General features: G+C 38.1%; 1 protein-coding gene across 4 annotated transcripts in view; it reads right to left on the reverse strand.

The window, feature by feature from the left end:
- The window catches only part of grik1a (glutamate receptor, ionotropic, kainate 1a), a 35,512-nt gene that overhangs the window by 11,641 nt on the left and 10,400 nt on the right, over positions 1-13,471 (reverse strand). For 2 of the 4 annotated variants that reach the window (XM_026182211.1, XM_026182212.1), the window contains exons 2-11: positions 12,893-13,060; positions 12,237-12,494; positions 10,491-10,672; positions 9,836-9,889; positions 9,453-9,623; positions 8,961-9,104; positions 6,610-6,717; positions 6,284-6,328; positions 644-760; positions 89-292 (exon numbers count right to left, since the gene is read on the reverse strand). In XM_026182211.1, the coding sequence (XP_026037996.1) occupies positions 89-292; positions 644-760; positions 6,284-6,328; positions 6,610-6,717; positions 8,961-9,104; positions 9,453-9,623; positions 9,836-9,889; positions 10,491-10,672; positions 12,237-12,494; positions 12,893-13,060 (1,451 nt within the window). The remainder of the gene's footprint in view (positions 1-88; positions 293-643; positions 761-6,283; positions 6,329-6,609; positions 6,718-8,960; positions 9,105-9,452; positions 9,624-9,835; positions 9,890-10,490; positions 10,673-12,236; positions 12,495-12,892; positions 13,061-13,471) is intronic. The other 2 variants (XM_026182213.1, XM_026182214.1) reach the window with 1 other exon arrangement.

Consider the following 13,471-nt stretch of genomic DNA (forward strand, 5'->3'; position numbering starts at 1 on the left):
GAAATCTGTGAATTCAACCGTGGAAAACGTTACTCTACTTTATTTCCCAATTTAATTTGAGGGGTTTACACTTTATCTAGTAACTCACATGGTCGATCAGCTCCCGGACCATCCCGTTCCACTCTCCTTTATCATTCTGGGCTCCATATTTCCCATCAGCCACCAGTCTGACTTCATACGTAAAACCCAAGATGTTTGAGAGCTCTTTCAAAAGGTCCAGACAGTAGCCTTCGTAGCGATCATTCCCAACCAGCTCCTTGTCTGACTTTCTCAACATCACGTAAGGATTTTCCTGTGTAAAACAAAACATTCATCTTTTTATGGTATATTCTTTATTCTGACCCTTTTTTATGCTTAGTATCCTAAATGAACTAGTTTTGTTATTTTAGCTTGTAGATCCTTTGCATGAGCACGTGCAAATTATTTTATGGACGGGATTAATAAAGAATCGGCTTCGCTCTGTGCTGACAAAACGAGACAAAAACTGTGCAGCCACATCTCCTAAACACCTCTTTCCGTCTTTGTATCCTTCTCCTTTTTCATTGCATTCCCATCTATTGTTCCCCCTATCTACATTAACCATATCTCACATGTGCTTCCCTTCTTCTTTCTATGCTGTCCTCTGTTTAACCTTCCTACTCACCAGTATTGTGGTGACAATGAGAGTCCTGTTAGCCAGAGAGTCTGTCACATTGTTATTCTTGTCGCGCCTGGACTCCTCCGTCAGGTTCATCCCCCTGTACGAGTTCCACACAGCAATCTGCAAAAGCAAACAGGGCTTCAGAATTATTGAACCACATTTGCTCCTTTGATCAAACACAGGATGTTACATTTGACACCTTCTGGAGTCTCTGTGTAAGACTGTTTTGCAGCGTATAGACCTTTACTTCTGTTTAAGCTTTAAACAACGCTGCGTTTTTATGATTAGCGATCACCTGTGCAGGAAAATAAGCTGACTGATTACTCCACTTATTTCAGAAAAATAAAGAATAACGAAGTTGATTTAATCTCCAGATCTTAATGGGAAAATAGAACTTGCTCTGACACACCGCATATTAATCATATTTTCTGATTCGCCGAACAGAAAAATGAAAAAGAAGTATAAAGGTTTAAAGACCTGACACTGCCTCCTTTTCAACTTTCTGCTTCATTCACTATTCTACAGCCTTTCCCTTTGCTGAGCTTTGCTCTGATGATTTTGGGCAAAGAGCTAAAAAATGTAATTTTATATACAGCAAATATGAAACTGAAGGAGCAGTTTGGACCAAACAGATTTTGAGTACAACAATTTCATTATGACAATTATTGGATCAGTTAGCACTCGTATTTGAGTAGCATCCAGTGATGTGCAAAAGTCTTGAGCCACCCCTCATTTCTTTGTATTTTGCAACCTAGATGCTTGACTTTTGAGCAGTTTTTTATAAAAGGTGGTCTTGAGGAATAGTTCTCCAGGCTTTCTGAGGGTCTTTTAAAGTTTCTTTGGACATTGGCTGCTTTTTCACTCATTTTCAGTGCAGTCCTTGTACCGGACTGTTTTTAGATAAATTATTTTTGTTGTTGGTTTATCCACTTAACACTGACCTATAAATCATTCAAGCATTAAAAATGACACCTAACTCAAGGGATGAACCAGGGTTGTGTATACACATAGCATACATGTGAGCAAAGAACCCAATTTAAATTATATCTTTAGACGCCATCAGCTTGTTGCAAAAACATACCATTTGTTTCCATTTCTTATGTTTAGCTACAAAAATGCTAAAGATAACACAGTTTGAAAGATATAAAATAGTATTTTTCCAACAACTTGATTCTCAAAAAGCTATCAGATGAAAAAGGAGAAGACAAAAGAAGATGTGGCAGACCGAGGAGCTTTCCACAGAAGATGAGCATTATTTCTTCCCTTAAATAATAGGAAAAGAAATCCAGCTAAGACCTGACACAGGACCTGAGAGATCCATCTGGGTCCCCATTTGATCCATATATTGTTCATTTTCCAGCATGACAATGATTCATGCTGAGAGATGAAGCCATGCCGTAAAATCAAAACTGGATAGAAAAACACACAATGGAGCACTATCGGTTATGGATTGGCCTCCCCAGAGCCCGGACCTCAACATTATTAAAGCAGTGTGGGATCATGTTGACAGAGAACAGAATAAAGTGCAGCATCCAAGGAACTCTGAATATCTATAATGGAGCCTGGAGAACTATTCCTTAAGACTACTTCAAAAAATTACAAAAGCGCTTTCCTAAGAGAGTTCAGGCTGCGTGTTGAAGAATAAAGGTGGTCGTATCAAGAATTGATTTTTAAGTTTGGGAGAACTATAAAAACGCTGGTCCTGTTTTATTTCCATGTTTGAACATGTTTCAATACAAAGAACATAAAGGAATGTGGGATGGATCAAGACCTTTGCACAGTACTGAATATGTTACTGAAATACATCCTTTACTTTAACCTGAAATAACTGCTGCTGACAGCAAAAGGGAAGCCCAGTTTAAATATATAAATATATAATACTGAATAGTAGAACTACAGTGCAAACGTGTTACAACAATACCATCCAGTAACTGCTAAACAATTTATTTTTCTCCATGTTGTCATTTTAACAATGAGCTGAAACAATTAGTTGACTACCAGCGTGACAAAAAAGTCATTTTTAATTAAAATGAACAATTATGCTTCATCTCAGATAAAAAAAACAAAAACAATAAGAATTGTTGGGATTTTTTTTTTTGTCTTTTTTATTTATGTGATCATGAAATTAAATGATGAAAAGCATTACATGAAAAGACATCTGAGGATATTACGCTGGGCTTTGGGAAATTATTTTTGCATTAATTTGGATTTATTACATTTCTGACCATTTTTTTCTAATAACTACAAAAAATAATATCAAAACCAAACATTAATTTAAAAAAAATTCAGTTAGTAAACATAAATAAGTAGTGGAGAAAGGGAAATTACACCAGCAGTCAAGAGAAAAAGAAGGGTAGATAGGGTTGGGAGGAAGAGAGGACAACATGGTGAATGAGATTGTCTTAATCATCAGACCAGGCGGCATAATCCAGACAGTTATCAGATTAGAACAGATGTCTGGCAGCTGGATTTTTTTTAACCTTTCAACTCCCTTTGCTTTAGCAAAGGTCATGACAGGTCTGGAATGAAGCTAAGAACATTAAATTATTAGGCCTTATTGTTAATAGAACTAAAGTAAGTGCCAGATAAGCTTTTCTCCTCTGGCGAGTCATTCTGTGAACAAAAATGTGCCTTTTAGTATTTTTATTCAGAAACAATGCCCTCTCCATTCATTCACTGCCTAAGAGGATGAAGAGAAGTGAACGCATCAGTACCTCTCATTAAACTGAGCTCTGCAGAAGGTACAGTCTTATTTTTACAATTTATTTTTCTGAAAATGGCTGGGTGGGATTACCTATTCCAAAAGATGAAATGCTTTTCACTCTTCATTACACTCTGTCTTATTCTGTTAACCAAGTCCGACTGATGGAAAATGTGTTCACTTATAACCTCGCTAAAAGCACTCCATATCTCCACCGAGTTACTTTTTGCAAGGGACCATAAATCTGTCTTATCTGTGGACACTGCAGATGAGGAACACTGTGAGTGGGGATGGATTGAATTAATTGCATTGTCCTCAATCTCCAAGATAATTTGTCAGAGTGAGAATATTAAAGATGTGGAGAGTATTTTGGTCTAAAATTGTTTGGTCTTGCATCATTTAGCTTGCGTTACATGCTGTTGTAGAGGGCTGCTTCTCCTCTGTCGAATATCAACAGTATGATTGCACAGTTTGAAGTTTAGGTAAAAGAGCAATCGAGCCAAGTCAATGAAATTAATCCTAAAATATAGCCTAGGACATCCGTACCGCATGCAGCCAGCATCTTTAAAACCCCCGAGTCATGGATTTTCTGTGTATAGCCTTGCAATTTTATCGTGTACACCAGAGGAGCTCCCAACAACTAAGTGTGCTATAAAAACTGACATGAATTGGCTCATATATGCTGTGAGGAAAATGTTATCTGTGAATCCTAACGCTCATCCTCATCCAGAACCAAATCAGAGTGGAAAACCGTTACCACAGACTTAGTAAGCCAGGCCAAGAAAGCTGAGGAGAAAAAAATATATATTTTCAGGAAGTCAACAACTTTAAAAAAAAAAATACTTTTTTTTTCCTCAAGAGACTTTCACTTTGTTTTGTCTCATCATCCTCTTCAGAGTGTATTTAACACTCCAGTGCCCAAGAACTAACACAACTGATAATTCATTTTTTATTACCATAAAGCCAGGCAATTTATGTGATGTGCTTACTATATAGTGGCATTTCCTCTGAGGTGAGGCTTTTGAGGACTGAAGGTATTGAATGGAATTAAAATTACAAATAAATCAGAGCTTTTGCAAACTGACAGTTCCTGCCTGCCTACATACCTGTCTGACAACTGAAACAGACGCAGGTGCTATGAATGAATCGAACATTCACTCTTTCAATCATCAAAGCATTGCTTTTGCATAATTGCTGTTAAAATTTAATTTAATTTAAACTAGAAAGGAATCTGAATGGAGTTATGAAGTTGATTTGTTGTATAATCAGTGCACCAGAGGGTGTTATAACTCTGCTCTTTGTGCCAATCAAAGGCCAGGAAAGTAAATCTACTCCTTTTATAGATTTAAAGTTTTTAAACTTGAGATGAGGTGTTGCTTATGCTTATCAGATTCTTTTTGGTACAAATAAATCTAAAGGTATTTGGACAATGGCACATTTTTGTGTTTTCGCCTCTGTAGAGCACCACAGGGAATGCAGACTTTGAGCTTCAATTCAAGAAGTTTAACCAAAGTGTTGCATTAGCTGTTTAGGAATTACAGCCATTTTTATACATTGTGTCCCATGTTCAGAAACTGAAACCTAATTGGACAAATGACAACCCAGTCTCATGACCAGGTGAGGTCTGTTCCCTCATTGTTCCATGACAAGTTAAAAATCTAGAGTTGATTCAAAGTGCTTCACTTGTATTTGGTAACTGGTCACTTGAACTCTCAATATGAGGTCCAAAGATGTGTTAATGCAAGTGAAGTGAAGGAGTCCATCATTTGGCTGAAAAAACATTGCAAACATAGCAAAAACTTAACGAGTGGTCAAATTAACAACCTGGTATATTCTTAAAAAGAAGGCACTGACAAGCTACACCAAAAGCCCCGAAAGACCACCGAAGACTACTAAAGTGGATCATAGCATAAATCTTTCCAAGATTAAGAAAATCCCTTCACAACATCAAACCAAGTCAAAAACACCCTAAAAGCGGGTAGGTATAACATTACATACACGGGCTTTACAAAAAGGTGCAAACCATCTATGACACTCAAGAGCAAGATGACCAGATTAGGCTTTGCAAGAAAACATCTAAAGGGGCCTGCACAGCTGTGAAACTAATTATTTGGACAAATAAAACAAAGATGTATTTATACCAGAATGATGGGAAGAGAAAAATAGCTTCCCGCTACTGCCAAGTGCTTGCTCATAGGGGATGATATAATTATTGGCATTTCTTTCGTTTAAATATTGTAGGGTCTTTACAATATAAAGCTCCTTGAGCAGCTGTTGTTGTGAATTGGGCCTATAGAAATAAAGCTGAATTGAATTCTAGATTTTAGGCAATTGTTGATTGCAAATGATTTTCATCCAGATGTTAGAAACAACCTTTATATTTACAGTTATGTTGGTTTGTTCAATTATATTTAATCTTTCTAAAATGAAGGGACTATGTATAAAAACAGTTTTAATCACTAAATTTTTAATTCAATATTTTTGTTAAACCTCTTGAATTAAAGCTTAAAGTTTGCACTTTGAATATGTGATTTAGAGTCCTCTTTAGTGGTGTTCAGAATAGCGAAGCAAATTATAGCTTAGTAGCTGACAGAGAGCTATTTTTATATATTTGCTTACGTCTTTCCTGCCATCAAAGAATGTGAAATTGCAGCACTTACTTCCTAATCCTAATGGAGGTACAGCTATATGCATTTAAACAAAGTAAATTTGTACTTTTTTTCCTGAAAGTTTTGACGAGTGTCAAAGCAATGCCTGCACCCAAACAGGGGGAAAACTGAAACGTCAAACACATGGCATTGCTGCACACAAAATCAGTGAAGAGAGACAAAGTTGACAAGGCAGGGAGCAGCAAGGTGCACGGCATGTAGAGTGAGAGTAGGGCAAACAAGAAGAGGGGGCAAACAACAAAGGCTTCCACCAAACAAGGCACTGGCACAAACCTCGATCCACCTTTTCGTGAGGCGGCTTCCGCCCTCCACAACACCCTTTAGGAATTGTGATGAGAGCAACGTGAAGCACAGACAGCGTGGAAATTAATAATCAGTTAGTGCAGCATTATTAATATTCATGGCTGGACAATCTAAAACAGCTAGTAAGTGTGTTTTAAAAGGATGTAAGTACAGAAAACTAAATGACTAATCAGCTCTCGCTCTCGCTCTGTCTCTCATATACACAAACACAAACACATGCCCTAATGGAACGAATAAGCCAGTGCGAAAGCAGCATGAGAGCGTTGTAATTGGCTGTTCCAGGCCTCTGTGCTCACCCTGGCAATGCCGTCCTCTTTGAGGCTGATGATGTCCAAATCAAAGTCTCTCCTCAGGCCATCTGTCTTGTTAAGAACAATGTGCCCTGTCAGTCCATCCCACTGTGCCTACAAAAAGGGGAGAGAGAGAGATTTACAGAGAATTGGAAGACCATCTGAGTTCCTCGTCTATCCAGACCTTTGGAAGTCGGACTCTAGAACAGGCTGCTTGCAGGAGAAGTGAAGGAGGTCCATGCAAGAAGAGAGGAAGCTTGAAGGCTCACGGGATCACAACAAGTGAAGATCAACAGGTTGTGTAGTCTCAATACGCATGAAAGCTTTTGTTTAAAATAGCCAAAGCAATTATATGCATACATTTTTTTTCTCGCTTAATCAAATAAAACCAAAAATATTTTACCTTTTTCTGAATATACTTCCTATTGGATGATTCCCTTTGCTTTGCATGTATACCATTCTTTTCTTGTTTGTCCTGATTATTGACAGACTGTGATGGAGGTACATCTGGCACCTCTTTTTTATTAGAGAAGAGAACAAATATAAACCCTACAGCTATAGCACTTCAAATTGAAATGTTAATGGACTGTTCCTTTTTATTTCACAAACATTAAAAATAATTGCACCACATGCAACCATATAATGTGTCGCCTTTTTAGGAACTGTCTGCGAGTCTGTCTTGCAGATCACGTCAAGTGCTGAGATATTTTTAGGGCTGTCTATTAGGAACAACAGGTTTATGATCTACCCACAGATTTGTTCAATCATGGGACTGTAAGAACTGCTCCAAAAGCTTCAGCTTGTGTTTCTAGCAGTAGTTGATGGTGGAGTCTGAGGTCTGTGTTAGATCATTGTCCTTTCAGACAGCCTTGTTTTCATTTCACTTTCTTCACCGACTACACATTTGCATCCAGAATTTACTCAGATTTAGTGGAATCCCTTCTTCCCTCTATCTCTGCACTGTTTCCTGTGCCTCAGGCTGCCTCACAACCCCAAAGCATAATATTTTTGTCCTTCTGACAAATTCTTCTCCCCTTTGTTTTTTCACAAACCTACTTTTGTTGATTGTGGCCAAAGAGCTCACTTTTGACTCCATCTATCCAAAGCATTTGTCTGCAAAACCACCCCGGCTTACATACGATTTTGTGACATTCTGTGGCAACAGTCATCCCCTGACTTTTGCCGTTTCTAATCTGTCTGCAGATTTCATGCACATTTAACAAAAAACTCTTTTTTAACATCTGTTTGGGGCCAAAATCCACAAAATGTGCATTTTTCTCTGATCTACCCAAACCTTTGCTCTAACTGCGTACTAAAAATACAAACTAAGTTAAAGTAAGTTCACTCCACCTTTTACTTATTTATAATGAGAAAAACTGAATACAATCTTTTGATGCATGCCAGAAGTGTAATTTGCTAGCATCATTCAAAGAAATTCAACAAAAAACACACAACTGTAGAAACGGACATGTCTAAAACATTTAAAGTGTGCAATGTGGCTCTTTGTTCTGTGTTTCCTGATTAAAGCTGACTAAGAAAAAAAGTGTTCAGACATGTCAAATAGAAATATGCTCATTTGATCCACAGAAACACACACAATCGCCAGAGGAGAGTGATAACATTTGGGTTAAAGTGCCCAGGATTTGATTTCTGTCACTGAAATAAAAGCTGTGTCCTCATATTCTGTGCTCTCTTGTCAGCAGTGCTTTTTAATTGAGTGTAGTGAGAGAAATATCACTATGGGATTTTCCCCCCCGAAAAGGCTATTATCAAGTGATGAATAGCACATGAGGACAGATGCTTCAAAAAATGAGCAGTGGAAAACAAAATGAAAAGCTGAAGAGGAGAGCCACTAAGATGCTGGGGAAAAAAAGAAAAGATAAAGAAAAAGTGTGAGAGAAGGAAGACGGGGGGCATGAAGAGGAAAATATGAGTGAGGCGCCTGAATGATAATGTTCCTTCTCCGTGGCAGGCAACGGTCCTCTGCTGGATTTAAGACTTAAGAGATCAAAACACTCGTGCATCAAAGGCCTCATTTCTGTCTGTAGGCATCAAGTCTGACTGTTGGGCTGAGCCGCACGCTTTAAACTTATAAGTACATAAATACCGTGTATTTTCATGTTGCGAGCTTTCAGAGGCAAAGCGCGGACTGTCAGAAGGGACCTATAAAATATTATATCAGAAGAAATGATCTGACACCCAGTTTTGGTAAATTTTTATGTTTGCATCTGAGGCATCTGTTACAAACATGCATCAAAAATGCATCGTGTTTAGGCTAAAGGCAATTGAAGCTCCTTAAGCCATGCTGCTGATCTTGCATGTTTTTTTAAGTTCCCAATAACTTATCTAACACTGACCTCTTTAAAAAGGTTCATGAAGCGCGGACCAAAGCGCCAAGGCTTGTGGCGGTGACACTGCAGGGAGCTGACGGTCATCTGAGTGGCCCGCTGGGACGCGACAGCAACCATGTACACGGCATCATACATCAAAGCTGCGTCTGTCTGTAGAGGATGCAGTGAGAGAAAGTTGCTTTTTTGTGTAATAAAATTGCACTTAAATGTCAGTTGTAAACAGCTAAATTATGAAACCAAGAGAGCAGGTTTTGCAGATAAAAATGCTCTAAAAACTCTAAAAGTTCCTCTGGGAAAATGTGCAAAACATATAATGTTTGGCTATAACGATGAAATGAATATAACTGAGAAAATCAGCATTTCAATTCTTACTAAGCTTACAAAAGCATTACATGTTAGCTCATACTTTTTTGTTTGCAACTGTATGATGCAGCTTATAGAACAGATGTGGCTTTTTGCAGGTGCAGGTGTTTGTTATGTAAAATAACAGCAGCTTACGGTCATGACTCCATCCATCAGACCACTTTCTTGTTTGGGACCCTGAAGTCTTTCCATGGCCCACCTGTCCATTGTAGATGCGACCCAAGGGTCATCAATGTTCAGCAGTCTAAAACCAGTCATGTTGACCCCGCTATAGCGGTATGGCTCGAGATCCAAGGCATATAAATCCTGCAAGAGATGCAAGATGAAGGTAAAGGTGCAAGATGGCAGGAAGGATGTGCTGTTATGTACAAATGTAAGGACTGGTTCAAGGTGTAACCAGTAAATTTAAAAAGCCAGTTAAAGGAAAAATGAATACGCAGATCTTTATTTTACTTATTTGCCTACTATCGCCTTAAAAAACTATAATAAAACTTCAGCTGTGCATTTTTCTAACTCACCAAAGTTGTAAAGAAAAAATGGTAGTACTCTGTCATCATTCCCATTGATGAAAGCTGCAACAAAGGAAAAAATAAAGTAAGAAAAAGAAACTGCCAAACAATTTATTTTTTTTAATATCATGATTTCTCCAGTGCTACAGCTAATGTAGGAGCTTGATAACAAAGTAATTTGGCAGGTCATTTCTCTCTTGCACAGCACGTCAAATATATCATGCATTTTCTTTAAGAGTATTCATCAAATTTATCAGTCTTTAGGTATGAATTAAATAGCTGAATTCCCCGAAGCTGAATAAAAAGGACAATGAAAGTTTTTCTAAGTTTCTGTTTCTGTAAGATTGACACCAAAACCTATCTGGATAAAAAAAAAGAAACAAATTGATTATTACTTAATAATAGACAATGGATACTAATGGAGGTACAGCTATACAATAGCAAATAATACAAATGTAGTGTGAGAAACCCAGCAAGTACCAGGACAGCAGAAATGGGTTGTTATTAAATATGCAAGACGATCTCAGCTCTCTGTATGTAGGAATCAGTGCACGGGGCACCGTCCCGTCCCCTGTCCCCCAAAAGATAAATAAATGTGGTGTAAAATCCGTGGTCTAAACAAATAAACTACTGAAATGAATCTTAGATAAAGTACTGCACAGACCTGCTTAAGGAGCTCAGCAGCCATGCGGTAGGAGCAATCAAAAAGAATAAAAAACTCTTTGTCTTTCTTCAGTTCCTTAAGCAGCGGTCGAGCATCCTGGTTACCCGGCGTCAGCTGGCGGATCTTGATCTTCAAGTTGAACTTTGCTGGCGCTTTGATCAATTCTTGCATCCGCATCAGACCTTTTAAAAAAAGTTAAAAACAGTAAATTATACTTTCCCCCTCATTAATTCTAATTGTTACTTCCTTCTTGTGGTCAGATACAAAACATACACTACATCATTTTAGCTTCTCCCCAGACTGATCGCTATTCTGTTACATAAGCTGGACGCACGCCTTGCTTTCCTGTAGCCTGAACGTGTACATGCACAATAGAGTGTAAATGCGCAGGTGTGTGTTTATGTGACATTTCAGGAAGAATAAATCTTTGTAAAATCTATAAGCTATGACATTTTAGCAACAGAATTTCATATTCTCTGTGTTGTGGGCAGTTGCTGTTTATGGGAAACCGCAGGATGTGGAGGCTATCAGTGTTGTGGTCTGGATGTCTGCAGTTGGAAGTCAGAGGGCAGGAACATTGGCAGCTGTCTGATATGAGGCCCTGGTGCCCTGTCACAGATTGGGTTCACTGGCCAACGCGATGGAGGTGACTTTGTAAGACAGAATTTTATTTTGTAATTACGACCATGACATATGAATATGTTGCCAGGTCCAGAAAACGCCAGCTAGCTCCTTTGACCTCTTATCCCTCTCAGTTCTTCACTTTAAATGCCATGCCATTTTAAGGTTGACAACCAGCCTTACAGGAGGAAATAAAATCAAAGATAAAATGCTGTCTTCAGTCAAATATTATTAAAACACTGAACTTGAAACTTAAAACGATGTTTTTTTGTTTTTAAACAAATATCTATATTCATATTTTACAGCTGGATGATAAATGTTTATAGCACTTCTGGTTATTGTCACGTGGTGTAAAAGTTATTTTTCAAAGTCATAATGGAAATAAGATATTGTGAGCGATTAATCACTGAGGTGCAGTCAAGCAGAAACGTCCAGGGCAAAAAAAAAAACAAACAAATTACATAAAATACATGCACACATACATAACTCATGGCCCAAGCTCCAAATACTAAAATACTGCAGTTACTCAAACGGACACTTGCAGGTGTTTCCATTAGCAAGGACCATTATGGCAGAATTATAAATATTCATAGTCAGGTGCATACAGGAGTTTTGGTCACTAAAGTTATTTGAAAAGCAGTTTTTTTTCTTTTCTTCAAACTCACCAATTATATAAAGTATTTGTATCATATATCAGTATTAGGGAGTGGCTGCAATGACTTAGCACACTTAGTCTCTGCTAATTTGAGTCACTGAACAGTGTAGGTTAGGTTTTTGAGGGTTTTTTGGCTTTTGGCTCTAAAGAATTAGGTGATGATGTCCAAAAAGAGAAAACTGAGAATTTAAAATGGGACTTTGTGCAGCAACAGGTAACATCACAATGACTGTGGCTGTTGTTAGCTCAGTAGAATTGGCTAATCTTCTTCTTGAGCATACTGATTTATTGCATACAGATAAACTGAAAAATAGTGAAATAGCTTTGACAAATTCACTTAATCCAAAACCACCTGACTGTATCTTAAAAGTGCTCTCTTTGACCTTCTTCACATTTGAATCCTTGAAGTAATGTATTAATCAAGTGCTTGTGAATCAATTTTAAAAGCTACAACAGCTAACAGAGCCTACCTGTGCTGTCCTCATAGACCACCGTTAGCTTCCTCCATTTGAAGAACGTGACTACATCCAGGATGGCCCTGGCAATAGCGGTGTACTCCGGATACAGGTTGATGAAAAAGGTGTCTTTGTTGTCCACCGATGGATGTTTCCATCGTGTTTGTATGTGAGGGACTTCCAGAGCATTGCAGATAGATTGAACAGCACTAACCGAGGAGCTGTGAGAGGGGCCAAACACAGCAACCACCCCAAGAGCGAGCTGGTCACACACTAGTGGAAAAAAACAGAACAGCAGAAAAGCAGCTGGATGGATTTGATTGTTGCAATCAGATGATTCTTGATTACAGGTGAAGACTGTTAATGTGCTTCCAAATTCAAGTGTTAAACTGGTTATGTAATTTAAAGGGATAGCATTAGACTTTGATTTAAAAAGTAAGTTGTCTTCCAGCTACAGGACAGAATTATAGCTTGCTATTATTTTCATTGTGATCACAAGTAAATTGTCAAAAAAACATGTCCGTCTTAACCAGATTCTTAACCAGAAGCTAGTGGTTCTTTATGTGCTTGATAAATACTGAATCTACCAGTAACATTTCATTTTTGGATTTTGCGGAAAACGTATGCATTTAAACTAGTTAAAGTCAGCGTTTTAGACTTTAACTCCCTACCTCTCCTGGAAGCCTCAAAGCCATCAAAGAGGTTGATCCTCTGAATGTCGTAGGTAAGAGTGGTGTTGGGCATCAGGGTCTTGTTGCGGTTTATGTTGTTAACAGCAAACTTGAAGGCCAGCTCGTCCGTACTCACTAACTCGCTCTCTCGGGTCTCAAAAATCCCACCTGAACATTGAGACAGACGAGAAGGTTAAAAATAAATCATTTGTGTTGAGATCAGGAGACAGCTGCAAAAGACCGCACCTAGTGCATACGTGTTCTGCACCAAACCACTTTTACTGCACTGAGTTTCACTTTATTTTACTTGATCAAACATAGGAAACCACCACCAGAAGACCAAACATCATGACCTCAGTCAGCAGCTGAAGTGAATTAAAGTCAAGATGTGCTTTGTTCTCGGTAACAGCTTCATTAAAGATGTTATATAGATGAGATGCAACGCCAGTAGGACTAGAAAAAACATCATCACAATATTATCAGCTTTTCAAGCTGTTAAAAATGTTAATAAGTCATTAATATTCATCCAGTCTTGGTAGTAGAAGATAATAGGATAATAATAATAGTAATAATAATAAT

Source organism: Astatotilapia calliptera, chromosome 10 (genome assembly GCF_900246225.1).
Source record: "Astatotilapia calliptera chromosome 10, fAstCal1.2, whole genome shotgun sequence".
NCBI classification, from domain to species: domain Eukaryota; kingdom Metazoa; phylum Chordata; class Actinopteri; order Cichliformes; family Cichlidae; genus Astatotilapia; species Astatotilapia calliptera.